Source organism: Nothoprocta perdicaria, unplaced genomic scaffold, assembly GCF_003342845.1.
Source record: "Nothoprocta perdicaria isolate Ctin4 unplaced genomic scaffold, notPer1 scaffold_84, whole genome shotgun sequence".
NCBI lineage: Eukaryota > Metazoa > Chordata > Aves > Tinamiformes > Tinamidae > Nothoprocta > Nothoprocta perdicaria.
Window position 1 is genome coordinate 2,975,857 of NW_020456132.1, and position 23,845 is coordinate 2,999,701.

At 46.6% G+C, this 23,845-nt stretch overlaps 1 protein-coding gene across 1 annotated transcript in view; it reads left to right on the forward strand.

Moving 5' to 3' along the window:
• The window catches only part of LOC112958308 (sodium- and chloride-dependent GABA transporter 1-like), a 25,134-nt gene extending 2,807 nt beyond the window's left edge, over nucleotides 1–22,327 (forward strand). Inside the window, exons 2-14 of the mRNA XM_026052127.1 lie at nucleotides 1,966–2,097; nucleotides 2,853–2,953; nucleotides 6,153–6,262; nucleotides 6,643–6,775; nucleotides 8,104–8,238; nucleotides 10,450–10,553; nucleotides 10,962–11,086; nucleotides 12,243–12,355; nucleotides 17,343–17,474; nucleotides 17,655–17,757; nucleotides 18,192–18,292; nucleotides 19,137–19,304; nucleotides 22,223–22,327. Of these exons, the coding sequence (XP_025907912.1) occupies nucleotides 1,966–2,097; nucleotides 2,853–2,953; nucleotides 6,153–6,262; nucleotides 6,643–6,775; nucleotides 8,104–8,238; nucleotides 10,450–10,553; nucleotides 10,962–11,086; nucleotides 12,243–12,355; nucleotides 17,343–17,474; nucleotides 17,655–17,757; nucleotides 18,192–18,292; nucleotides 19,137–19,304; nucleotides 22,223–22,327 (1,562 nt within the window). The remainder of the gene's footprint in view (nucleotides 1–1,965; nucleotides 2,098–2,852; nucleotides 2,954–6,152; nucleotides 6,263–6,642; nucleotides 6,776–8,103; nucleotides 8,239–10,449; nucleotides 10,554–10,961; nucleotides 11,087–12,242; nucleotides 12,356–17,342; nucleotides 17,475–17,654; nucleotides 17,758–18,191; nucleotides 18,293–19,136; nucleotides 19,305–22,222) is intronic.
• Nucleotides 22,328–23,845: the final 1,518 nt, after the last annotated feature.

The following is a 23,845-nucleotide window of genomic DNA, read 5'->3' on the forward strand; positions in this document are numbered from 1 at the left end:
GGAGGCGCCTCGGGAGCGGGGCCGGCCGTGGGCGGCTCGCTAATTATAGCGCCCTGCGCGCCTCGGAGCGCCGTGGCGTGGGCTGCTTCCATTACGCACAGGCAAATTGGAGTGAATGGAAATATTGTCGTCTCGCTCCCCGCTGTCACATCGCATCAGCGCGCGGCTCGTTTGCTCTGCAYTGCAGCCCGGACCCTAATTAAGGGATTTTCGCCCTGGGTACATACGGCGGCCCTGCACGAGGCCTAGATGATGCTCCGAGCCGAACGGGCCTGCCTATGACTAATGCTCCAGCCTCTGCCCTGGTTTCTAATGCCATGCAAGGCTTTTGATGGCAATAGGATTTCACAGGGCTCTAAATTGGTTCTCTAGGTGCTAAAAATTCCCTATGAGATGCAGAAATCGAATAACCTGAGGAACATTTCCTTAAATAAGCAGCATGCACTTTGCGTTTAYACTTGGAGGCTCTGACCAAAGACATGTAACTGCCTGTAGTGCTCAGCTTCTAACTTGTAGGCACTTCCCATGCTGTTACAAAGACTAACTACTGTTCTTTGCTCTCTGGCATTACTGCTTCTGCAAAGAGGCAAAATGAAACAGTGTCAGTGGCCTGCAGGTCTGGAGCCGATTCTGGCTACCTGCAACCTTTTCTTGGGGCCTGGACCCCACCTCTGCCTTGCAGGCCACTGTCACTGCTGAGAGAGCTGTGATGGACACGGGGTAGGCAGCACTTCTCCCCCAGTGCCACTTGAAGCTGCCTGCTCCCCCATGCAAGGCAGCTGCTGAAGCTGAGAGCCTGTGTTTTTATGCCAGCTTGCAATTCAGGCTCACGGTCATCAAGCTGCCGGCCTACAGCATGTTTTGTGCCTGCTGCCAGTTCTTGTTGCACGGAGCCTGACGAGGACTCCTGTGCCACCGGCGGGTGCCAGCCTCTCCCAGCCAGCCTCAGCTGCCCATTTGGCACGTGGGCACACTCAGCTGGGTGCCCTCGAGCTGGCAGCCCCGGCTGCAACACTTTGCTTCATGCTGCGGAGATCAGCTGAGGAAACTCAGCCCTGCTGGTCCATGAGCCGAGGTGCGGCCCTGCTGGGTCTCTTTCCTGGCTTGATGTTGGTTTTCTTATTAATACCTGAAAAAGATGACTCAAACTGACAGCTCGTGAGGAGATCATTGTCACTCCGGTCACTGCCAGATGCTTGGATGCAAATTGCAAGTTCCCACTCTCTGCACAGCCAGGATCTTCTGCTACAGCCTGTCCTCAAAAATGATGGCATGCTCCTGGATATGTCCTAGAAATATGGAAAATTAGCTCTGTCCCAAGTTACAGAAATCAGGATGACATCAACATGTATGGCCTTCGAATCACATGGCCATATTTGCCATATCACTTGCCATATTTGCTCCTGTAGTGATGCAATGCAAGTAATGTCTGGTCTRGATGGCTGTGCTATTTCACTTGTAGCAATGAGATGGTTTCCACAGTGTCCAGAGGAATAATGCTTTTGTCAAGGTTTCTAAGCATAAAACCTGGGAGAAGGTGGTGGGATTAAATATATGGTTGTYATGTGAATATGCACAATCTTAGCAGAGTTTCCTTAAAACATGAGCAGCTGTGAATGGAGAAAGTAGTAGCTGAAGAAGTTGGGTGTTGCTCTGTTTACGAGAACATACCAGTGAAGACCAAAGTCAATTTGGGGCTTTAGAGTTTGTTTTCAGATGTAGCTGAGGCTGGCATCACATAGCTAGTGATTACATAAATATGTCTCACAGTGTTAAGAACACATGAGGGGAGGACAGTGGAGATCTTAGTGGGAGACTAACTCCAGTGTCTGAGCAAATCATGATCCAACACATGGCAGGGAGGTGAGAAATCTAAGCTGGATGCATTTACCTCTTAGTAAAATGGAGAGGAACGTATCCTGGTAACCTGGAACGTATCCCTGATAACCATACACTTTTTTTCAGGGGCCTTCCTCATTCCCTATTTCCTGACGCTGGTGTTTGCTGGGATTCCTCTCTTCCTGCTAGAAACTGCTCTTGGCCAGTACACATCTGTGGGTGGACTGGGAGTCTGGAAATTAGCACCCATGTTTAAAGGTACTGTACTGCAAGTTTGTGAAGCTGATGGAACACAAGTAACTTCAGACCCTCCCCCCCCCCCCCCAAAAAAAAAAAAAAAAAAAAAAAAAAGGAAAACCTTAAATGGTTTAGGAAATAAATCTTTGTAAATCTTTGGATCTTTCGGGGCTGGGCTGGGATGGTGAGGTGGTAGGTCGGTGACAAAGTTGCATTGGATTTTCTCTCTGGCACAACCTTATAATAAGGTTGTCCTGCACCTTCTGCTAGGAAACACTAACATAATTGTTGTCTGTGCAAGCAGTATTGCATGGTAACAAAACACCTTATGAGGAGGACTTGATGGAGGGGCTCTAATTGCAGAAATTGTGCTCACTTAAACTTCACAGGAAAACTATAGGTGCAAGATGTGAACCTGTTGCTGTGTCCAGAGAAAGAGCAGTCTAGAAACTAGTGATGCTACTATATGCTAGCTTTGTATTTGGTAAAGAACACTTCTGCTAGGAATGTGACTGGACTCTGTTTTCCTGGAGCTTTGTCCATAAAATCTGCAAGAAACTGAAAAATAACATTATCCACCCCATGGAGAGATATATGGGTGAGAAAAGCAGTGGAATAAACCTCCCTTGCTGGTCAGAGAGCTTGAGGGCACAGCATTGCTGTGCAACATGCTGCATCTAAGAGTTGGGCTGGTTCTATCCCTGCCATGAGGCTGTTGTAGGAGAGTGGTGTCTGGGAAGAGCTGGGCTGATGCTGCTCTCTGCCCCTTTTTGCAGGTGTGGGGCTGGCAGCTGTGGTTCTCTCCTTCTGGCTGAACATCTATTACATAGTGATCATTGCCTGGGCACTTTACTATCTCTTCAACTCTTTCACTGCGGTGAGTCTCAGGAGTTTCTGTGGTCTGGTACTGGCTGTTACAGGTCCTCTAATCCCTGCTTCTTGGGGAAAGGTGTTTATCATGAAGTACCATGAAATGTTGGTCTGTAGTTTGTGCAGAGAGTCTTGGCCAGCRCTAAGCTGGGTCCTCCGCTTAAAGGTTCCTCAGATCAGGAGCCAACTGTTCAGTGCTGAACATGAAAATGTTCAGAGAGGATGGTCCTTCCCTTCACTTAGAACTGTTCCTCACACCACATAAAACTTTTAAACTCATCTGTGTCTCTTGTATTTCTAGACCTGTGTGAATCTAAGAGCTGCACATTCTAAAGCTGGTTTTGTCACAACATGTTCTCATTATCCAGGACTTACTTCTGACATTAATTAGTCCTCATTTACACTGCTCTTGGTAAATGGAATTGAGTGCATTTTTTTCAGCTGGGGACACGATTCAGAAAGCATTTGAACACTTCTTTGTGAGTGCCCCTTATTTCTGCCCCTCATTTTGAGTGCTTTGGTGTTGTGTTTTATAATAGTTCTTTTTCCCGTAGCAAGTTTTCACCACGCATAATTAGATTCACATCCCGCAATAATTTCTTGGTAGCTGAATGACTTATGTCAGCCCCATGGCTGAGAGCAGCTCCCTTAACTCCTGAAGCAAGCTGCAGCCTTACAGACATCACTGCCACACTTCTAATGGGATTTCTTTTTTAATTTTGATATAAACCTGAAGTGCTGTTATGGACATTTTATAGACCAATTTCACTTTTTGTTTACTCAAAATATTTCAAGCATCTAYGAACTCTTTTGCCAAAACATTCTGTCCCAGCTCTGCTTGTATCAGCAATATAAACTGTAGGCCCTTAGGTGCGAGGTAAAATTGTCAGCAGTGGAGATTTAGGTACATATCCCCAAGGGATTCCCAAACAAACAAAATTTTCCCCAAAGGAAAAAGTCCCAGTGCTGAGTACATGTTAGGATGAGGCTCTGCGAGTTCATTCAAAGCCATATAAACATTGAGGTGTCACAGACCAGGTGGGTGACAGTGATATTGTCTCCATGGATGGTTCCAGATGGCCCCACGATTGCTCCTGAAAGGAGCCCAGAGGCAAATCAAAGTGCTAGGTAGACGTCCATTCCTAAATGGTAGATGTCTCCCCCAAATTTAGATTAGCAAGATTTTCAGCCTGAGCAGGGAACCCAGTTTGCGCTCTGCATTTTCAGCCCTGTGAAATTTCAGAGGAAATGGAGCAGCAACAAAAGGAGCCAGYGCTCACCCCTCCCAGCGAGCTGCTGTCTCTGACGTGCAGTCCTCTTGGTGGCAGAGCTGCTGTGATGAGCTCTTACATTCGCTTCGGTGCATTTAGCAAGTTCATGGTGAATTCACTCCGTGGATGGAAATGGCTGGTCACCGTGTTGTCCCTGACCTGCCAGGCCGGCTTGCTTCCTAGGATGTGTCTGCTGCAGTGAATTGGTTTAGATAGATAGGGGATGCAGGCTCCCCTTAGAGGCACTGATGCCACAAAACTCGTAAAACACAGATAACATTTCTAGAAGAGTCTGTGTCCTTAGAGGAACAGGGATGGACACAAACATGCTTTTGCAAGCCATGTTGAACTGCAGCCTTAAATCTTATCTGCAAAGGGAAATCACTCAGAATAGCATTATTCTACATGATGAAGGCCTATTTGCAGTGTTCTTGGGCAACGAGGTTGCTGCTTGTGCAGGTGTCTCTGAGCTGCTGTCGCTGGTGGCCTTGGCCATGGTGCTACCCAGCATGGGCTGGTCACCTTTGGTGCTGGTACAGCCCGWGGTGCCGTGGATTCACTGCTCGCAGTGCTGGCTGGATTAATTCAGTAGCAGCGTGCTGCCATCACAGCACCTCCCACCATGTAAGCATTCCCTGGGGATCCCTTTGCTCTGCTTATGATCAGGAGAGGGGATAGCGCAAAATAGCTGCTCCACTTTAAATCTAGCTTGACTTTATGTCACAATAGTTTATCCAGACGGATAACAAGCCCTTAGCCCCCAATTCTCAATGCCACGTGGCTTTTTAAAGAATGAAGTTTGTATTCATGATAGATAAGAAACAAATTAGCTTAAGAAACAAAGCAGTAAATTCCAAGCACTTATTAAGTGTAACTAGACAGGAGTTGTAGTGATTATAAACACAATATCACCCAGGTAATGAATATGTGAGATCWAAGAATGAGAAAAAACATAGTAGCTATTAATTATTATCAAGAATTTGGAAATGATTATCTATCTGAGCAACTGCTATGATTATAATAAGGTTAAGGTTTTGCCCTAATCATGTCTTGATATTATTTCCTGATAAGCAGTGTCATCATTTATTATTATTATTTTGAATATCTGTTGAATGCTGTTGCCTGCTGGGCCCTCAGAATGGTCCATTCACTTCTCATTGTAAAATCTATAAWATTTTACAAATTATATTTTACAATTCACATTGTAAAATCATGTGAAATCAGAGATTTCACACTAAAAATTATCATTCCATGTGCTGGCTCATGTATAACTTATTCACAGTTGCACAAGAGGCTCCTGGAAGAGCTGAGAATAAAATCATAGATTCCTGAGTCTGGGTCAGGTTTGGCCCACAGTGCAAAACCAGTCAATTCCCATCCTCCTCCTTCACTAGTAACTCCCTTATACCTTCTGGGTTTGCAGCTTCAGACTTGGAAGATATCCCTTACTCGTGCCCAGATGTTCCTGAATTTTCCAGAAATCTGTGACATTTCCCTTTCTCTCAGGTCCTGTAGAGTCTTCACAACACCTTTCCTGTGCTTCTGTATCATCACCTTATAGCCATCCTGTCGTGCTAATGACATGTCTTGCACTTCTCCAGGAGCTTTCTGACATGTCTTCATGTGCCAGAGCTCTTCCTATTTCTCTGCTCCTCTCCTTAGGAAACTCACATTTTAGCTGTTATTTCAGCCACCAGCCCTCCCTATCAAGCAGCTTTTCCCCTAGATCTCCCTGGATCCCTTTCCCTACTATCTTGGGGGTGGGTCCTGGCATTTCCTTTAGGCTGCCTGCAGAATATCCCCTTATCATGAGATGCCGTGGGGTGGTCTGAAAGGATGAATAAAACATGACTACAGACTAAGGATGCATGAAGGATGCAGATGTGGTGGAACAGAGMTTTCTCTTGTGGCTTGATGCCCTGCTGCTCCTGGCAGGACCTGCCGTGGCAGAGCTGTGGGAACGCCTGGAACACCGAGCGCTGCTTCTCCAACTACTCCCTGCGCGACACCGCCAACCTCACCAGCGCCGTCACCGAGTTCTGGGAGTATGTCCACACGCAATGTCAGGTTCTTCCCCTTACCAGGGAGCTCTCCTTCCTTGCTGGCCCTGTTTCTGTACCCATTAAGGCCTTGTCTTGATAAGTGCTTGGGAGGGCTTTGGGAAGTCCATAGGCCCATGCTAGCAGGCACTTAGCTGGAGCCTGGGCCTCTCCTGCGCTGGGATGCGTATCATCACCTTGTCGGGGATAACCACCTCTCCATCATTTCATCTTGCTTTAGCCCCTCAGGTTCCCTCGAGGCCTTTGTGAGATGCTGTGCATGTCCATGCCCACCTTGTCCTTTGCCCTTCCAGCCACACCATGACSTCTGGTTATCCTGGCCCTAGGACGAGACTTTCTGATGACAAAACMTCTCCCCTCTGCAGGAGGAACATGCACCAACTCTCCGGAGGCYTGGGGGAACCRGGCAAYGTCCGCTGGCCCCTTGCTGGCACTCTGGCCCTGGCCTGGATTCTGGTCTATTTCTCYATCTGGAAAGGCGTGGAGTGGACTGGAAAGGTATTTTGTGATGATTGGGTATTTCAGTACTGCTTTTATTGCTGCACACAAACCATGGCCGTTGAAATGTCCTCCATATTCAATTTTGCTAGAGTGCCTATAATTAGGGATATGGTGTTTCAAAGCGGAATTGTAGTGGATGCTATTAAATTCTTGACATTTACCTTTCACAATTGTAAAAATTGCTACCATGTTTGCAGTACTTTTCATTCTACACATAGAAAATAGCTCTTCGCTGTAAAGTCATGGGCTGAATGCTCTGTCTTTTGAAATGACTTACAGAAACTACTTATCATACCTACCTCAAGACAGTTCTTTAAGAGGGTGAGACCTATTTTGAGCTTCCCCTCTTGAAAATTAAGTTCTCTTAAAATGTTGCTGACTGAAAAAACAAACTTGCCAGCTCTTCCAAAGAATCTTTCTATTGCCCTTTAGGTACTGGTGGGACTCTGATTGCCGGACCAGAGGCATATTGTTATGCACTATGTAGCATTTCAGACTAGCACAATGGAAAAGTAATTACTTAGTGAAACAGTAGTTTCTGAGTTTTGTTATTTAGAGCACAGMTTGGGGTAGTGTGAAAGCATTATGAAAGGAATAATCCGGAGGAAAGATCAGAAAGAAGTGCTTCATGGTTAGATCATTTAAAATGTTAACTTGGCTAGTGTTACTCCAGTGCCACCTTTTTTCATACGTGCATGCTGCACAGGCTTGGTAATTGCCCTTGCAACAGCTAAAGTTAAACTAGCACCGATAAAATATAATTCAGTGCTGTGGGATGGTAGCACTTATGATTCCTTGAAATTATATTGGAAAGGAAGTGCTGGAGCCAAGACAACTAATGTTGCTTGATGCATTTGACTAGAGAAAGAACAGCTTTTGCATTGCAAAACAGGGATGTGATGACTTAAAGGGATTACTTCTGTAGACTAAATTTATCCCCGTGCACTTCTCTTGTCTTTGGGCAACTCATCCAGAATTTATCCTGCTATTTTTGTAATTAGCAAGTCCTTTAGTGTCACTGGCAGAGAGAAACCTCAAACAGTCAAAAACATTACTTGCATAGAAGCAGGAGACAGAAAAAGCAAGGAAGATGCCAACTCTCTCTTCCCTAACTGGTGAGCCCTGGATGAGAGGGCTGTCGAGCTAATCTGCTTCCCTGATTGCCAGGCCTGACAGAAAGCAGCAGTGTGCTTGGAGCCCATTTCCCTACCCCGCACCAGGACAAACTGGAGCAGTACCATTAAGCCAGGAAAATGCAGTCACAGCTGTATTCCAACAGGCCAGGCACTGAGCACTAACACCTTCTCTCCCCGTGTCTTTCACAGGTAGTGTATTTCTCAGCCACCTACCCTTACTTCATGTTATTTATTCTCTTCTTCCGTGGAGTTACTCTACCAGGAGCCAAGGAGGGAATCCTCTTCTACCTCACACCAGACTTCAGAAAACTCTCCGAGTCTGAGGTTCGTAGCCTAATAAGGAAAGCTTTCACATCCCTGTTATCTCTGCATTAGTGTTCCCCAGGCACTTTTCTTGAATATTTCAAGAAGAGAATATTAAAAATAAAATGAAATAGTTCCCCATTTGAGTAATCACAACCTTCACAGTTAGAGACCAAATTGAATGGCAGGCCCTTAATGGGTAGAAATTCATGGAGCTCTGTTGTAATCAAGAAATATTATCCCTGGAGTGGTGAAAAATTACACCAACAAAAAAACCCTCCCCTTTGGGTTGGTATGGCCTCATTGCACTGATTATTTTAAGGCTGGCTACTTGGCCTAGTTCTGGCAGGCCCGGAGAATGGGTGATGTGGTAGCGCTGGTGTGGGTAGCTCAGGAGTAGTGCAAGCTCAACAACTCACACAGCAGCAGTTTTTAGGCGAGCTTGAATGACAAGTGATGGCCAGTAATGTTGCTTTGATCAGCTGAAGCAAAAAGGCAAACGAGGAGAAGCAAGGAGGCTTGCAAAGTGCAAGTTTCTCAGGCAACACAGCCTKTGGCTTTTCCAGCAGCTGTGCTCACACAGCTCTGGAGGGCACCAGTCACACGGGAGCAGGGACAACTGAACAGCCACATCCTCCTGTGAGGTCCCAGGGATTGCTCACTCTTGTGTGAGTCTACCGAAGGAAACTCACACTAGCTGTATTGCCAGCTGTGTTGGTGCTAAAGCTGGAAACTGGGCTCTCTAAACTGAAAGAGTGGTTTAAATATTATGCAATTAAGAAATGAACTATTTGCAATCTTTTCATGTGCCTCCTAAGCTTTAAGCCCTTAAGGTACTTTTTCAAGCTGTCCTCCACTGTTATTTGCACTGGAAACTTGGTGTTGAAAAATCAGACACACTAATGAAAGACTAATGGAAAGAGGTGAGAGCAGGACGTGGGGCTTGCTCTGAGGCAAATGCCACCACCAAACGGGGAGCTGTGAGGAAGCTAACCCGTGCACAAGTTCAGACATTCAGCCAGGCATTTATGACCTGAACTGGGCGCTGAGGGACATGGCACCTGGCACATGGTGCTTTCTTCAGCTCTGTCCATTGCCTCCTGGCAAAGACCTCATGCCAGGTCTTTGGGGGGCTTTGGTGTGTATGTTGGCAGCTGCATAATGTGTCATTCTTGCTTAATTTGCCACATGGGAAAGAGGCAGACATCCCTCTCCTCCCACTCCTCTACGGAGCAAAGGTCTTGCTCTCCAGCAGTCTCTTTTGTAATACTGCAGGTAGGAGATGCAACTGTCACGTCCCTAGCCCAGTGCCCTGTGTTATAAACATACTTGCCAGCTTTTCTGGCATCTTCTTCCCATGCAGAGAGAGGCAGACACGCTGCTGACCCCAGCAGAGCAGCAGGACGTACAGTTTCTCCAGGCAGCTTTGTGTGCTGCGCTGACGTCTGTGTTACGCAAACACAGGTCATCTCCATCCTAAAGGCAAAAAGAAAGCCACAGTCTCCCTTATCTTCCTTTCTTTCTGTGTTATCCTCTCTGAGTCCTACCCTACCCAGGAAAGAGATGTTCTTAAATATAGGAAAAGAAAAAAAAAAAACTGCTGAAGTGTGCACAGGCCTAGTAGCAGTAACAGTTACAGGATTCAAGGCAGTTCCTGTGAGAATTCAAGCTACTGGCCTAAGCATTTCCTATTAGATTGGGTCAACAAGCCCCAGCAACAGAGTGCCCTTGGCCCCAGGTGGCCTTGGCACATTGCATGGTCAAATCTGGAGCACAGTGGGCTGGATCCAGACCCCTCGCCAGCATTGACTGTGTCCCTGGGGCCACTGCAGGAGACATGGACTGCATTTCAGGTGAATGACACACCACATGGAGTCCTTTTTGCAGCAGGCATGCTTCACCCAGCGCCTCCCAGCAGCAGTTTTGCAAAAGGTTGAGGGAGTGATGGGCTGCTTTGTTCAGAGGTTGATATTTGTCTCCAGAATGTGCCTGCCRTAAGTGTTCACTAATTCAGCAAAGGGAAGCAACCAAGCTTTTGACTACAGCAGATGCAACACTTTTCCTGGTAGACAGCATAAACAATGACTTTTTTCACTGTACAGAAAGGGCATGTCCTCTCTCCCCCATATGCCTCCTATTGCTCAAAGGAGAGATGACAGTCACTCGGTAGGCTGGACCCAATGTGTAGGGCAGAACCATGCCATAAACTCAAAACTAACCCCTTCTCCACAGGTCTGGATGGATGCGGCCACGCAGATCTTCTTCTCCTACGGGCTGGGGCTGGGCTCCCTGATCGCACTAGGAAGCTACAACACCTTCCACAACAATGTCTACAGGTCCGTTGAGATCTTCCAACCCTCTGCTCCACAGGAACAGCAAAGGGTCACAGCACAAAGTGCCTTGTCCTGAGAGCACCATTGCTTTGGCAATTGAACTCTGATTTGCTGTTGCTGGGACTCGTCCTGTGGGTGACTCTTCATGGGTGGAAAGGGTCATAGAGCATTGGAAGTGACTGATCTTTGACTGTCCCCACTCTGTCAACATGCAGCCTGTGGGGTGTGCTTTGGTCTTTCTGTCAGAGGATCCCATGACTTGCAGCAAACTGAACAAGTCATCCACTCTACTCCTGTCCCTCTCCAAAGCACAGCAACCACCCTCCTCAGGTCTTATTTTTTGTTTTCCCAACACTTGGCCCTCTGGTAAGGTGCTGCAGATGGTTTCTTTTCTCTCTTTCTCTGTTCCAGAGACTCTATCATTGTCTGCGGTATAAACTCCACCACAAGTGTATTTGCTGGATTTGTTATTTTCTCCATTGTTGGCTTCATGTCTCACATCACAAAGAAGTCARTCTCAGAGCTGGCCTCTTCAGGTAAGCAGGTACTGCAAATGTTGCATTCAAAACAGGGCTGTAAATCAGATGCAGGCTTCATTCCCAGCCCTATCTCTGTGACATCCACTCTTTGTGCTTGTATCTTTCTCCTTTGTTACTTAGGGCTTGTTCCTGTATTAAAACACAGTAGAGTCAGATCTAATATTTCCTAGGCAACCTTTATAAGTTGTGTGCACGCAGAGGGACAGAGCTTTATTTCTCACATTGATGTAGTGGTACCACTTCCCTGAGCTGAAGATCTTCCCCAGGAGGTTAGCACAAAGCATCTAAAATAGGAAATCCAGGTTCAAATGCAACAGCAGCCTTGAAGAGCAATTTGTCAGAGAGCATAGGGTGCTCCCAGGCTTTTCCTGGATAGCACCCAAGTGTGCATTCTTATCCCACAGCTGTGTGGGCTGYCCCTGTGGAGCTGAGTGTGCCCTCCCACAGAGATGGGTCTCTGGCACTTGTGGCTGGTGCTCCTTGCACTCCAGTTCCTGCTGCTGAGGGAATCACTGCCTGATTTTCATGTTCACCTTGTTCTAGTGCTGAAGTTTCATGTATTTTTGCTGAAGAGGGATCTTTAGGCTGTTTGCTTTCTAAAACCTTCCTGTGGAGAGTAGATCTTCAGACATCAGTTATGATTTCATCAGATTTGATCAAAACTTGGAGTCTATTTTCCGTGGGAAATTTTGAAATTGTAATTTCAGAGTAACTTTTTTAATGTAGATGGAACTGAGGGTTTTTTTTATACAATGGCATATTTTGAAATTGTTGTCTTCCCAGAGAAAGCTTTTATCTCAAGAAATACCATTTTGTGATGGAAAAATAGCTGTCAGGAAAGTTATAACCAGCTCTGACTCTCAGTTTTTTTTTTTTCTAGCAAAGTGCACCAGCTCCATTTGGGCACAGTAATTTGATAACTTTCTTGACTACATGAAAATAAAAAGAAAAGAGTTTTTTCCAGCCATTCCTCCTTCCCTTCCAACCCCTATGCTGCCACAGAGTTGGTGTGCCATGGGTGAGGAGTCACGTTTTTTGTAGCGCTTGTACAGAATACCTGCAATTCTTGACACTATCTCTTTAGCTGTTACACTTAGTTCAGACTTCCCAACACTTTATAAACTCAGACTTTCCTCTCTTCTCATTACTGCAGGCCCTGGACTGGCTTTCCTTGCCTACCCGCAGGTCGTCACGCAGCTGCCCTTGTCTCCGCTCTGGTCAATCCTCTTCTTCTCTATGTTAATGATGTTAGGCCTGGACAGTCAGGTGAGAAAGCCCAGGGAAGAAGCTGGGTAAGAGACAAAGATACTTTTGGTTATGTTGTTGGCTTTCCCTTCTAAGTTTTGGAGACAGTGGTAAGTAGAGTCATTTCTTGCTCTTAGCTTCGAGAGCCAGCTATATGAGCAAACCCTTCTGTGTGGTCACCCACTTGGTTCTCTTCTCCTGATGTGGGTTTATACTCTATGTGTGACGGATCCAACCACCACCTAATGTTCAAGTCATTGTCTGTTAGCAATTAAAAGTAAGAATAATAGTCAGGTTCCAGCAGACCAGCAGAACAAGCCAGGCTTGTAAGATGATCATCATTTTYCCACAGCAGGACCTTTGCAAAGGTTTTCTGCATTCAGATCAATTTTTGGCCCTAGTGGACTGCTGGCACTGCTACAAGGGCCCAGAAAGTCCTGCTTTTGCTGGACACCCCTTTGCAGGGCAACCCTGCTGACTGACAGTGCCCAAGCTTTGAACAGAGCTAATGGAAAACTACCTTCCAAATACTTTTGGAAAGGGAAAAGGAGAAGAAAAAATTATCTCAAGTAATAACTGTTTTTGTTGTTGTTTGTTTGTTTTCTGTAAGGTAGGGTTTCTTTTTTCCCCCCAATAGATATGTGACATAAGAAAAATCACTATTGAGTATTTTGTTTTGCATCTGCATGATAATAGTTTGTATTAATTACAKATCTCTTGGCATTTCATAAGGATTTCAGTTTTGGATTTCCCCACTGTGTCATGGAACCCCTTGGCCAAACTGCATTTCATGTGAGGCACAGTCAAGAAAATGTCATTCTTTTGGCTTATTTCTATAGTTTAGGCTAGAAAGTCTTGCTTATCTCTMCTTCTGAGCTCTGGAAGGAATATCTCTGCACAACAAAATGATCTTCAGCTAGACAATAGTTGCTCTGGTGCAGTACCAATCAAGAGGTTGCACCGAGAAAAGCAGTGACCTGGCATTTGAATTAGGGCCATGCCACAGTTCAGGAGTGGGAGTTTTGTTGCTGTGTTCCAGCACTGCTTTTAATAACAAGAGTGACTTCAGCAGAGCTAGAGCTCCCCAGATAGCTTCAAACTGACGCCTTTGCTATCAGATACGTCTTCCAAGATGTCTGAGGAAAAGCAGAGGAGAAAATAGCTGGATGTAGCAGAGGATTCCTTTCTTGTCCCCCTCTGAAACCAGAAACAAATAGTCTGTGTACTTTTTACAAGTGATGATGCTTTTCTGATAATTCAGCACAGAAATGAAGCTGTCAGTTATGGAAATCCTCCCTCTTGATTTGAATGTGGATCAAAATCAAAGGCTCCCTCAAATCTTGTGCCTGATCTGTCATTTCCTCTCCTATGCCCAAATAGTCTTTCTTTACAGCTCAAAATTTGMGTACAAAATGGATGCTGTCCTAGATTACATGTAGCATTCAGAAACCAAGACTTAACTCACAATCAGAGGCATACGTATTCCTGAAACATCACACCCAGTGTCCAAGAACATCCAGTCAAACCAACCTGATTTTCAGTTATGGAACATTCCCACAAACAGACTGTGAAGCTCACATTTGCATTACCACAAACATTATTTAGCAAATAATTTCAAATACTGACTACATGTTCTGAAAGAAGCTGCATTTATAGAAAAATAAGAAAACAAAACAAAACCAAAAACCTCTCCCTGGATTATTCACTCAGTTCTGGTAAATAGTTTGAGACATGACAATAAGCCCTCTAAGCGCTGCATGGAATTTATTTGCTGCATTTGCTCCTCAAATACCACTCAAAATTCTGCCTGTCCCCTATGACAGTCAGTCTCAGGGGGCAGACAGTCCACGGGGTGCTATCACTGCCTGGAGGAGGAGGAGGAGGAGGAAGCATGGTGGAGGAATGAAGCATCAAAAGCAAATCAAGCTTCTAAGAAAGTGCAGATAAATACATGTGAAGAGGCTTTCTGTCTGCATGCTGGAGCTCTGATTCAATAAAATACATGATTTAGAGCAGAGCAGCTTATGCATATAAAAGAAATAACACGCACAGGCTGGAACAGCAGCTGAAATTGCACATGCGTTTGAAGCATCCAGCTTTTACAAGGGTGATTTGGCTACGTGCATGCAAGGCTGCATTTATCCCGTGTGAGGCTGCCTCGCACACTTTATTTGGGAGGGTTCCTGGCTGAGGGCTCAGCACTCGGCCGAGCTGCAAGACCCGCTCCTGGGGCCTGCTGCTGTGTGTCTGTGTGCTGTGGTTAAACCTCCTTCCTGGCCAGGATGCTCCTTCTGGCCTGCACGGCCTGACACTGAAAGAGGGTGGGAGAGACTTTCTCTTGCTGGTCATGCAGGGTGAAATGCCATCTAGATATGCACCCAAGCCCRGTGTGACCAAGCAGCTCATCTAATGGTTAAGCGCCTAAAAGGAAATAAAGGGTGGAAGAGAAACTGGAATGGAAACTGGAATGGAAATACAACCTTTAGGAAAAAAAACAGGATCATGGGCTGAGTCAGGAGGGAAAAAGGAATATGTGAAAAAATTGTGGCTGTTGTTGAGAAAAGTGGAACTTTTGTAAAGCAGACTGCAGTGTGCATGTGCACATGTGTATGTGCATCCATACACTGCACAAGGGCACACACTGGGTGAAGGAAAGAAGGGCACGTTGCAATGACCAGGTGCTCCTCACTCCCGAAAAACAGGCTGCTTTTGTTTAGGTGCCTACATAACATGTGTGAGTGTCTAAGTTTAGGTATTCCATCTGGGAAATTTAGACCCCAAAACACCTGGAAATCATGGTTCCACATCAGAAAGGGGGGTCTCCTCAGACCTCTGGGGCAGCATCAGCTCTGAAGTTAAAAGTGACATCAGGCAATTTCCAGTAAATGGTACAGTGGTCACTGTCACTGCCTGTTTTATGGCTAGCAAGAGCATTATGCCACTGCTTGGTTCCTCACTGCATTCATTGCAGGTCATCTTAGTTTCAGTGGTAGGCAAAGACATTTGGATCTAGTTTTTATCACCATTCCAGCTGTGCTTTCCTTACTGCCCATCTCCTTAGATTTTTCTTTGCAGTTTCCCTCACTTTGATTTCCCCACCTTCTTCCTACACCAAAGGGCTATCTTCCTAGATTTTTCTTTGCAATTTCCCTGACTTTGATTTCCCCTCCTTCCTACACCAAAGAGCTGTCACCTCCCTCCCTTAATCCAAGGTGTCTTCCTCTTCGCTGGGCACCCATCACCCCTATCCTCTGCCCTAGACTGGTTCCGCCTTGCCGCTGTGACCTGTCCCATCCCGTCCTGCCTGTCCACCACGTCCCCAGCTGCTCCCGTCCCCTGCCCTCACACCTCTGGTTCAWCGCACCCGGCTCAGCCCAGCTGTCCCTCCCGCAGCGCCTCGCTGTCTGCAGCCACTCTCGCATCCGCATGGAAGGAATAGGTTGTGACAGGTATTTCTTTTCTGCCATGCTGACTCTTTGCCGCTGTGGTGCCAGCTGTACCTTTCAGGCCTGGCTCTTGCTGCAGTGAGGTGGGTGGGATGGGGTGAAGAGCTTGCTGGCAGTTGAGTGTGAAGGCAGCTTAACTCATGCCTGAATGGAAAAAAAGGTGCTTTAATAGCACTTGTATTCAACATAAAAGGCTTATTTCATTAAAAATTCAAGTTCAAGCAATTGACCTCTGGCTCTTTGGGAATACTGGCTCTCCACACTGCACCATGTGGATAGAAAACCCTGGGCAGAGGCACGTCTCTGACTCACTTGATGCCTACATGAAAGCCAGTTCCAGATGCCAGCTGTGTGCACCTATATGAATGTAGGTTYCCCCAGCGCGCTGCAGCTCTTTGTAGTCTGCCTGTCTCCACTTGCACCTCTACAGACAAGTTTTGTTTTTATTCTTGCCTCCATATTCAAAGCAGAATCTAAAAATGCCCATACAGTCCCCTCCTGGAGTGCTCTCTCCAGGGACAGAGAGGTCCCTGACATCCAAGAGCAGCGTGTCTTTCATTTTGAGTACACTGGCTTGTACATTTGCTGAGGGTGACCAGGGAAAGCAGGATCTTGCTGCCCTGATATACTTCCCAGTATATTTGCTGGAGGCAYGATGTGCTCTCTGAGAGCTGTACGTTACCAGTGGTTTCTGGGAATGAGATATAAAAGTGAATCTCACAATGTAACAAGAAATATGAGGGAAGGATGCACTTCACATATAAAAAGTCAAACTGTCCTCAGGCCATAAGGCAGAACTAGTAGGAAGACTGATTGAGGGTAACATCCATGGGGATGTTTTTATGCTTTACGGTGGAAGACAGTATTAACTTGCTGTGCCTGGTCGAGGACTGCACAAGCCAGCCAGGTGATTTCAGCACTAGAAAGGCCACATGCTGTGAAGATGAACTTTTGATGCACTGTGTGCACCTAATGTAGTGAGCTTGAAAGTGGAAAATAAAATCAAGGATTTGTCAGAGATACGCTGCTATTCACATGGAGTCGCATGTGTAAGAGACAGGACTCTGGGAAATGCCACTGTTTAATRAATGTTTACATCATGGAATGAGATGATCACTATGGTAGTACAGAGAGGGGCACACATATGGGAAAGGAAGAGCAAGTAAGGTTTTGCACATGTCCCAGCAGCAGACAGACACACTGTTGTGACAGACAGGCTGGCAGTGCTATCCCTAGTGCGAGTATGGGGAGCAAAGTGGTGGGGAGGCCCCGAGTTTTGGGGGAAAACAGAGAGGAAGCTTCCCACAGGAAGACAGAAGCTGAAGACTTATCTCCATTACTTTTAGATATTTAGACCCAGAGCTTTTATTTACCTCTATATTCAGTGGAGGGAGAGAGAAACTCTCAGATCATTCAGTCCGACTTTGAGTGGAGGTGCCTTCTTCTGGAGTTTACAAAGTGCAGTTAACAAATGAAGCTCCCAGAACAGGAGTTAAACCTAGGTGTGGGGAAATCAGGCTAGGATGCTGACGTCTATTCTTGATGTATGCTTTTTCTTGCAGTTCTGCACTGTAGAAGGGTTCATTACGGCCCTGATGGATGAGTATCCACATCTCCTGAGAGCCAGGAAGAAGGTTTTCATTGCAATAGTCTGCTTGATCTCTTACATTATCGGATTCTCCAATATCACCCAGGTACTGTATAAGCTGTGCTTATACTGCCATTTGGCACCTGCATTTGTGTCCAAGWCACTGCATTTGTGTCCAGGAAAATTAATATTAAAGCCAGCAGATGTAGATAGTACCAGTCCAAACAGCTGGCTGATATTGTGATGATCAGTAACTAAGCTTCTTGAATCTGGTTTGTCTCCTCAGGGTGGCATTTACGTCTTCAAGCTGTTTGATTATTACTCAGCCAGTGGCATGTGTCTTCTCTTTCTTGTCTTCTTTGAAACCATCTCCATCTCTTGGTGTTATGGTAAGCACAAAAGACACAGTTCCCTCATTGTCTCTATGGGCACGGTGGGATTTTCAAAAGCTTCCCACTGTGAAACTAATGCAGCCTTTGCAACTGAAAATATTTTAGGCTGATAAGTTCATAAAATCAGCAGCAGGAGGCTTTCCTCTCAATTCTACTGGCCGTCAGTTATAGGACACATGTACAGAGACCTCTGTACAACCCGGCAGGTGCCTAGGAGCCTCTCCTCCGATGTCTCAAGAGGACAACAGGAACATGGAAGCTGCTAGCATGAATCTGCTGGCGTAACCCCCTACCCCCTCCAGATAATACTCCTCTGTGCTACAGCGTTGTCATCCTCTCGCCGTGGCTGGCCTGTGCTGTGTCATGAGAAGAGGCAATGAGCACGGTGCTGAGAAGGGTTGTTTTCTTTTCATGCTTGTGTCTTCCTGTAGGTGTAAACAGATTTTACAACAATATTGAAGAAATGATTGGCTACAAACCATGCACATGGTGGAAGATCTGCTGGGCCTTCTTCACACCTCTAGTCTGCTTGGTAAGAATAGAAGGATCCTAGCTACATTATTGCTTGGATTGCTTGGATGCAATGATGGGGAAAATGATGTTTCCAGCCCAGTAGAGGTCTGTCCATAATTGCAAGATGATTTTAGGCAGRCCTGAGATGAGTAAAGTAATACCAGGATCCTCTTTCCCTCTGCCTGGAAATTATCCAGAAGAAAGGCTCACAGAATGATTGTTTTAACCTGGATGATGCTATCAGTTACTTATTCTTCTTTCTGCATTGCCAAAAGGTAAACAAATAATTTACTGCTTTAGAAAGCCATTATTAGTGCTGAAGAAGGTGCTTAACTGATGCAGCTCCAGCCTCAGGCTCTGCTGGGCTTGTCAAAGCAAGAGACATTAGCAAATACAAAATAACTTTCTCCAGGGCAACCTCTTGAACCAGATCAGTCTTTCAGAATCTTTGTTGGTTCCCACACTCCTGGTTAGAACTATACCAGGAAGGATGCGAGACGGACAATGATAGGAAGCTCACACTGTCTGTGAGGATGCTCCTAAGGATGCTCCTTAGAAGCAGCTCTTAGTTCCTAAGAGCTAAGAAGCCCCTCGTATCTCCCTGGTACGAGGGATACTGCTTGTTTGAGTAGTCTGGTGAAGGAYGAAACCAGGGTATTCCAATTCCAGCATTCCACATAGGAAATTCAGGGGAGAAATTATATAAAATTACTATTTGGTAGTGTGAGAACTTCCAAGACTAGTCTAAGGACTGATGAACTGTTGTAAGACTCTGGAATGCTGGGAGAATAGTGAAGCAGAGAGTAAATGGACGGTCCCTGGTACTCCACATCTTAACCTGTGTTGATTGTTTCTTTTCTCAGGGCGTGTTCTTCTTCAGCGTGGTGGAAATGACCCCTCTGACACTGGGAAAATATGTCTATCCTGCGTGGGGACAAGGCATTGGTTGGCTCATGGCTCTGTCGTCCATGGTACTGATCCCAGGATACATGCTGTACAGTTTCTTTACCTCAAAAGGAACTCTCCGGCAGGTATGACTGACTTGGCCACTCTTCTGCTTTCTGCTGAGAGTAAACTTACCACTGAACTAAATGAAAGGAGAGTCAAGCAGAGTCAGTGTTACAATCCTCTGACAAAGTCTGTTTTGTCAGTGTACATCAGGCTACAAGAGCTGTCCCCCTCTCCTCCAGGAGAACACAAATCAGCCCTAGCAGTAGGCAGTATGTGAGTGTCTGTATGTGGCCACATAGATAGACCTTCAGGTAGTCTCTTCTTGGCTGAGATTACTGTTGGTGTCTTCCAATGTGATCCCTTGTCAAACTTTGCATTGTTGCCMTCACTGAAAGTACCTGGATAACTCATCCAGAGGGGCCTTTGCAAGAGGTGCCACAATGGTTGCTTTGGAACAAACCCTTGAGATTTTTTGACTCCAAGGAATCCCAGTTCCCAGCCAGTTCTGGCTACAAGCATGGTTTGACCTGGCAGTTCTCAGCAGAGAGATCAGCATCTACCCAGCATGGAGCTCACAATAGTTTAGGACGAAGACTGAGTAATGAATCAAACACGCACAGTAGCAGCTTGTCCTGTCCTTTGCAAAGGTCGCTCAGTGAATGAGAGGGTTAAGAAGATAGACAGACTTTCCTGCAGGACTCGCAGTGTCCACAACTCTTTGTGCTTGTCTAAAACGCATTTTTCTTGATTTGAATAGGGCTTTATGGAGCAGTGAAGCATGATTCTCTGTATATCACATCTAGTAATTGTTGTTAAGATCCTGTTTGCAATGTTGACATTCAACCTTGAGAATGCTGTGCACAAAGACCTTGACCTGATGAACAACATCTGCAAATTATGGGCATAATAAATTACAACCGGGATGCTAATTTGTTACATCAGCTGTAGACACCATCTAAATTCCATGTATTTACTTCATGGATACTTTATTTTGAATAATGTTTATTCAAAAATGTGTGACTGAATTTGCCAGGCTAAGGTTAGCCTCAGGGTCCTGAGTTCAGATTCCTGTTGAGAGTGACTTTTTCCACCTAGCTATCTATTTGGAGGGGCTCTGCTGTTGAAACTGAGCAGGTTTGGTATCTCATACCTACTTCACACTCTGGTCTCTAGTTATAGATCATTTGGAGGGTTTTATAATTTTTTTTTTTTTTTTTGCTGTTGATCTTGAGATTATCATTGAGGTTTCTGCAGGATTCAAGCCACAGCCGTCAAGCCACTTTGGGTCAAGCCACTTTGGTGATACTGAACTGAAGACCAACTACAATTCCAATAGTAGATTTTATATATGTATCTGTGATAGAGAGTATATATATGTATATGAATAGATATATATATGTAATTTATGATATGAACTGGAAAAAGGGGAAAAGTCTTCAGATACAGGTACGAGTACAACCCTTTACTTGGTCTTAATCCTGTTCCCACTAGGGCCAGTAACATCATGACTTGGTGTCTGTGGGACCCAACCTGAGCTGGCCTGAGGCCTTCCAGGGCGGATTCCCTGGCTTTGGACCACTATATTTTGATTAGTACCTGTACTAATAACATGCAGCAAGCACAGTAATCCTGGCTCTGAGTGCATGGCTCCACCTGGATCTCYCAAACTGCCCTAGAGACCAGGGCATGGAGGGCAGGTTGTGAGTATTTGCCCCCTTTCCCTCACCAGCGAGTGCATGAGTGGCTTGCGTGTGCCATCCTCTGCTCTCTCTGCCTCTAACAGGCTCCATGCCCTGTGCATGCCATTTTTTAAGGAGGCCCGGACCTCTTCCTTATGGTCCATAGATGCAGAAATGAGCAGCAGATGGCAGCAGGAAGAAAATATATGTGTGTGTGTGTGTGTGTGTGTGTGTGTGTGTGTGTGTGTGTGTGTGTGTGTGTGTGCATGTGCTAGAGAGGGAGACAGAGAATTTTTGGCCTCTTATATACCCAGATCCTGGATTAGTCTGTAATAGAGCTGAAGCTGGAGGGAAATTAGATGCCAATGCAGAATAAAGTGGTTTTGACAGACAGGAAAGATTATAAGTCATTTTGATCCTAGTGAGCATGAATGTGAGGGGAGARAAAAAAAGACCATGAGTGGCAGAAGCAGCTCAGTGAACATTTCAGAGGCTTCGCCCAGCAACAGCCACTTCAGCTGTATTGAAGAGTAGGAGCTTGTTTCTCTTTGCTGGAAAGGGCTTCTTCCTGACTTAGTGATGTCTATTCAGGTCAGGCTCAATCCTCCTCTGCCTTCGCTTTTGCGACCTAAAGCATCAGTCCCTTTTTCATGGGGAAAAATGATTCATTCCTCTTCTCCACTCCTGATGCTCGATCCACATGCCTCCAGCAATGACTTGCCCCTCCGTGCTTTCCTGGGTTCTTTCTTCACTTTGCTTAGCTCTGTGGTTTTTATTTGATCCCTTCAGGGTGGCGTAACCAGGCATCACTGCTGGTGTAAAGGTCGGTGCAGGGGGACAGCTCTGGCCTGCATCAGAGACACAGACTGTAACCTTGCCAGCATGCTGCAGCTCGCGAATAACGTTTCATAATGAACTCCAGCTGGAAAAATACCTGGAAACTGGGAGAATGGGTCTGTTCTGAAGTCTGTGACATTACAGCTGTCTCTTGTTCCTCCTTGGTGCTGATACTGCCTGGTGACACTTTGCTTGTGTTTTAATGGTGCTCCTTGTATTTCAGTTGAAAGGAGAAGCTGCTGTGCTGGGAGCAGTACCAAAGTAAAGGTGTCCTGTGGACTCGCATTGAATCGCTGAATGGTGCTGGAGGAGTAATTTTAGTAGTGTGCTCCATCGCCTCTTGCTGTAATTAGGGCCATCTCTGAAGCCTCAGGAGTGGGGTCCCAACCCTCTGCTGCCATCACGCTCCAGATATCCCAYTGCTCTCTCCTTCACGAAGGCCCCCAGCAGCTTACGTGTGCTCTTCCTTTCTTCCTGGGCAGCGTTTCCAGCAGATGACCCAGCCCAAGCTAGAGGCAAGCGTGCAGAACAACGGCCTGCAGCCAAAGACGTCGCTGAACGGGAGACCCTTGGACGCCGCCGTCTAGGAGAGCCGGAGCTCCTCGCCCTGCCCCGTAGCTGCTCGTGCCACGCTGTCCCTCATGCTCCTCCAGCACGGCTCGTGCGTCCCTGGCTCTGCTGTGCTGTTCACTCCGTGAAGAGGAGGCCTGGTGGAGGAAGCCATCCCATCCTCCTTCCAGCCAGCCCGGCTTACCAAGGCTCTGCACAGTGTCCTCTGCCACTAGGACACTGTGTGGTGACCGCCTTCATCGTGCAACATTCTGGTTTGGGCTCTCAAAAAGGAACAGTCTGTACCCGAGTCTTTCTTCTCCTGACAAGAGGTGATCTTTCCTAGGCAGCTTAGACCTCTCACTGACCATTTCTTTGCTCTTCATTTTCCTTTTCATGTTAAACTCTACAGAGTACCCTGTAGCCCACAGTGACGTTGTCCCTTATAAAGCCAGCTGACATCAGGGTTCAAATCAATTGATCTAGCATAAAACACTACTAGTAAATGCATAATTGGAGGGAATGCAGCACAACGAAAAATTCTAGTGAGTGAAACCAGTATGCTGGTAGCTGTAGGACAGTGTCCTGAAAACTGTGAAGGGCAGCAGGGCAGTAATGTGCTGCTTACGTAGTTGAGCTCTGCTGGGTCTCCAGTATTTACCACAGCCCCACTGGGGCTGCTGCTGCGAGACAGAGCCGAGCGCACRAGGCAGCCTCTGCTGCTGGAGTGATGTGTCCTCTGCAGCTTCGTGCAGAGCTGCTCCCTGCCCCTAATATGCAGTTATAAGAGCAAGTGGAGGGCTCCTTGCTGGAGGCTTGACCCGTCTCTGAACATGCTCTGCTGCAATCAGCTTTGCGCTCGGGCAGGAGATCTGCTGTGTCACAGAAAGGCTTCCCAGCRTGGTACAAAGCTCCCCGCTGCCTGGGAGGAAACAGCTCCTGCTGAACAGCCTCCTAGGCTAAGTCCATACGTAGGAAGCAGTAAGATGCAGGATAGTGCCCAAAGGTAGTTTAGGTTATGTTTTGGAGGGGAAGTGGCAATGCCTAAATCCCAGCCTGTGGAAGACCTGGAGGTGCTGGTAGGACTTGCAGACGGTGTTTGAACCTGTCCTTGTGAGCCAGCGCTGGTTTCCCTCAGGAAATCTCTGTGCAGACAGTCCCTGACGCTGACACGTCCTGACTTGGAGCACGCACAGTGCTGGGACACGCACGGCGCTTGTTGTAGACGGTGCTGGAGGTGTGTGCAGCGCCGGCGGGAGGCCAGAGCGTGCTTCACAGCAGCCCTAGTGCAGCAGCTGAATCAATGAGCCCCCAAAAGGCACCCGTGGGAAGGGACACGGCCACGGCCGCCCACTCTCCCCTCCAGGAGGTCCAGTCTGGTGTGTGACCTGCYGAGCCCGCGCAGGCCCCTCACGAGGCACCTTGGCACAACCGCCCGGTGCTCGTTTCGGAGCGAGGACACGAGAGACACAGGCTGGTGTCACGCTGAGCAGCACCAGCCCGCGCTGCCCCTCGCTTTCTAGCCTCAACAGCAGTAGCCTAATGAGGAAAGGAGC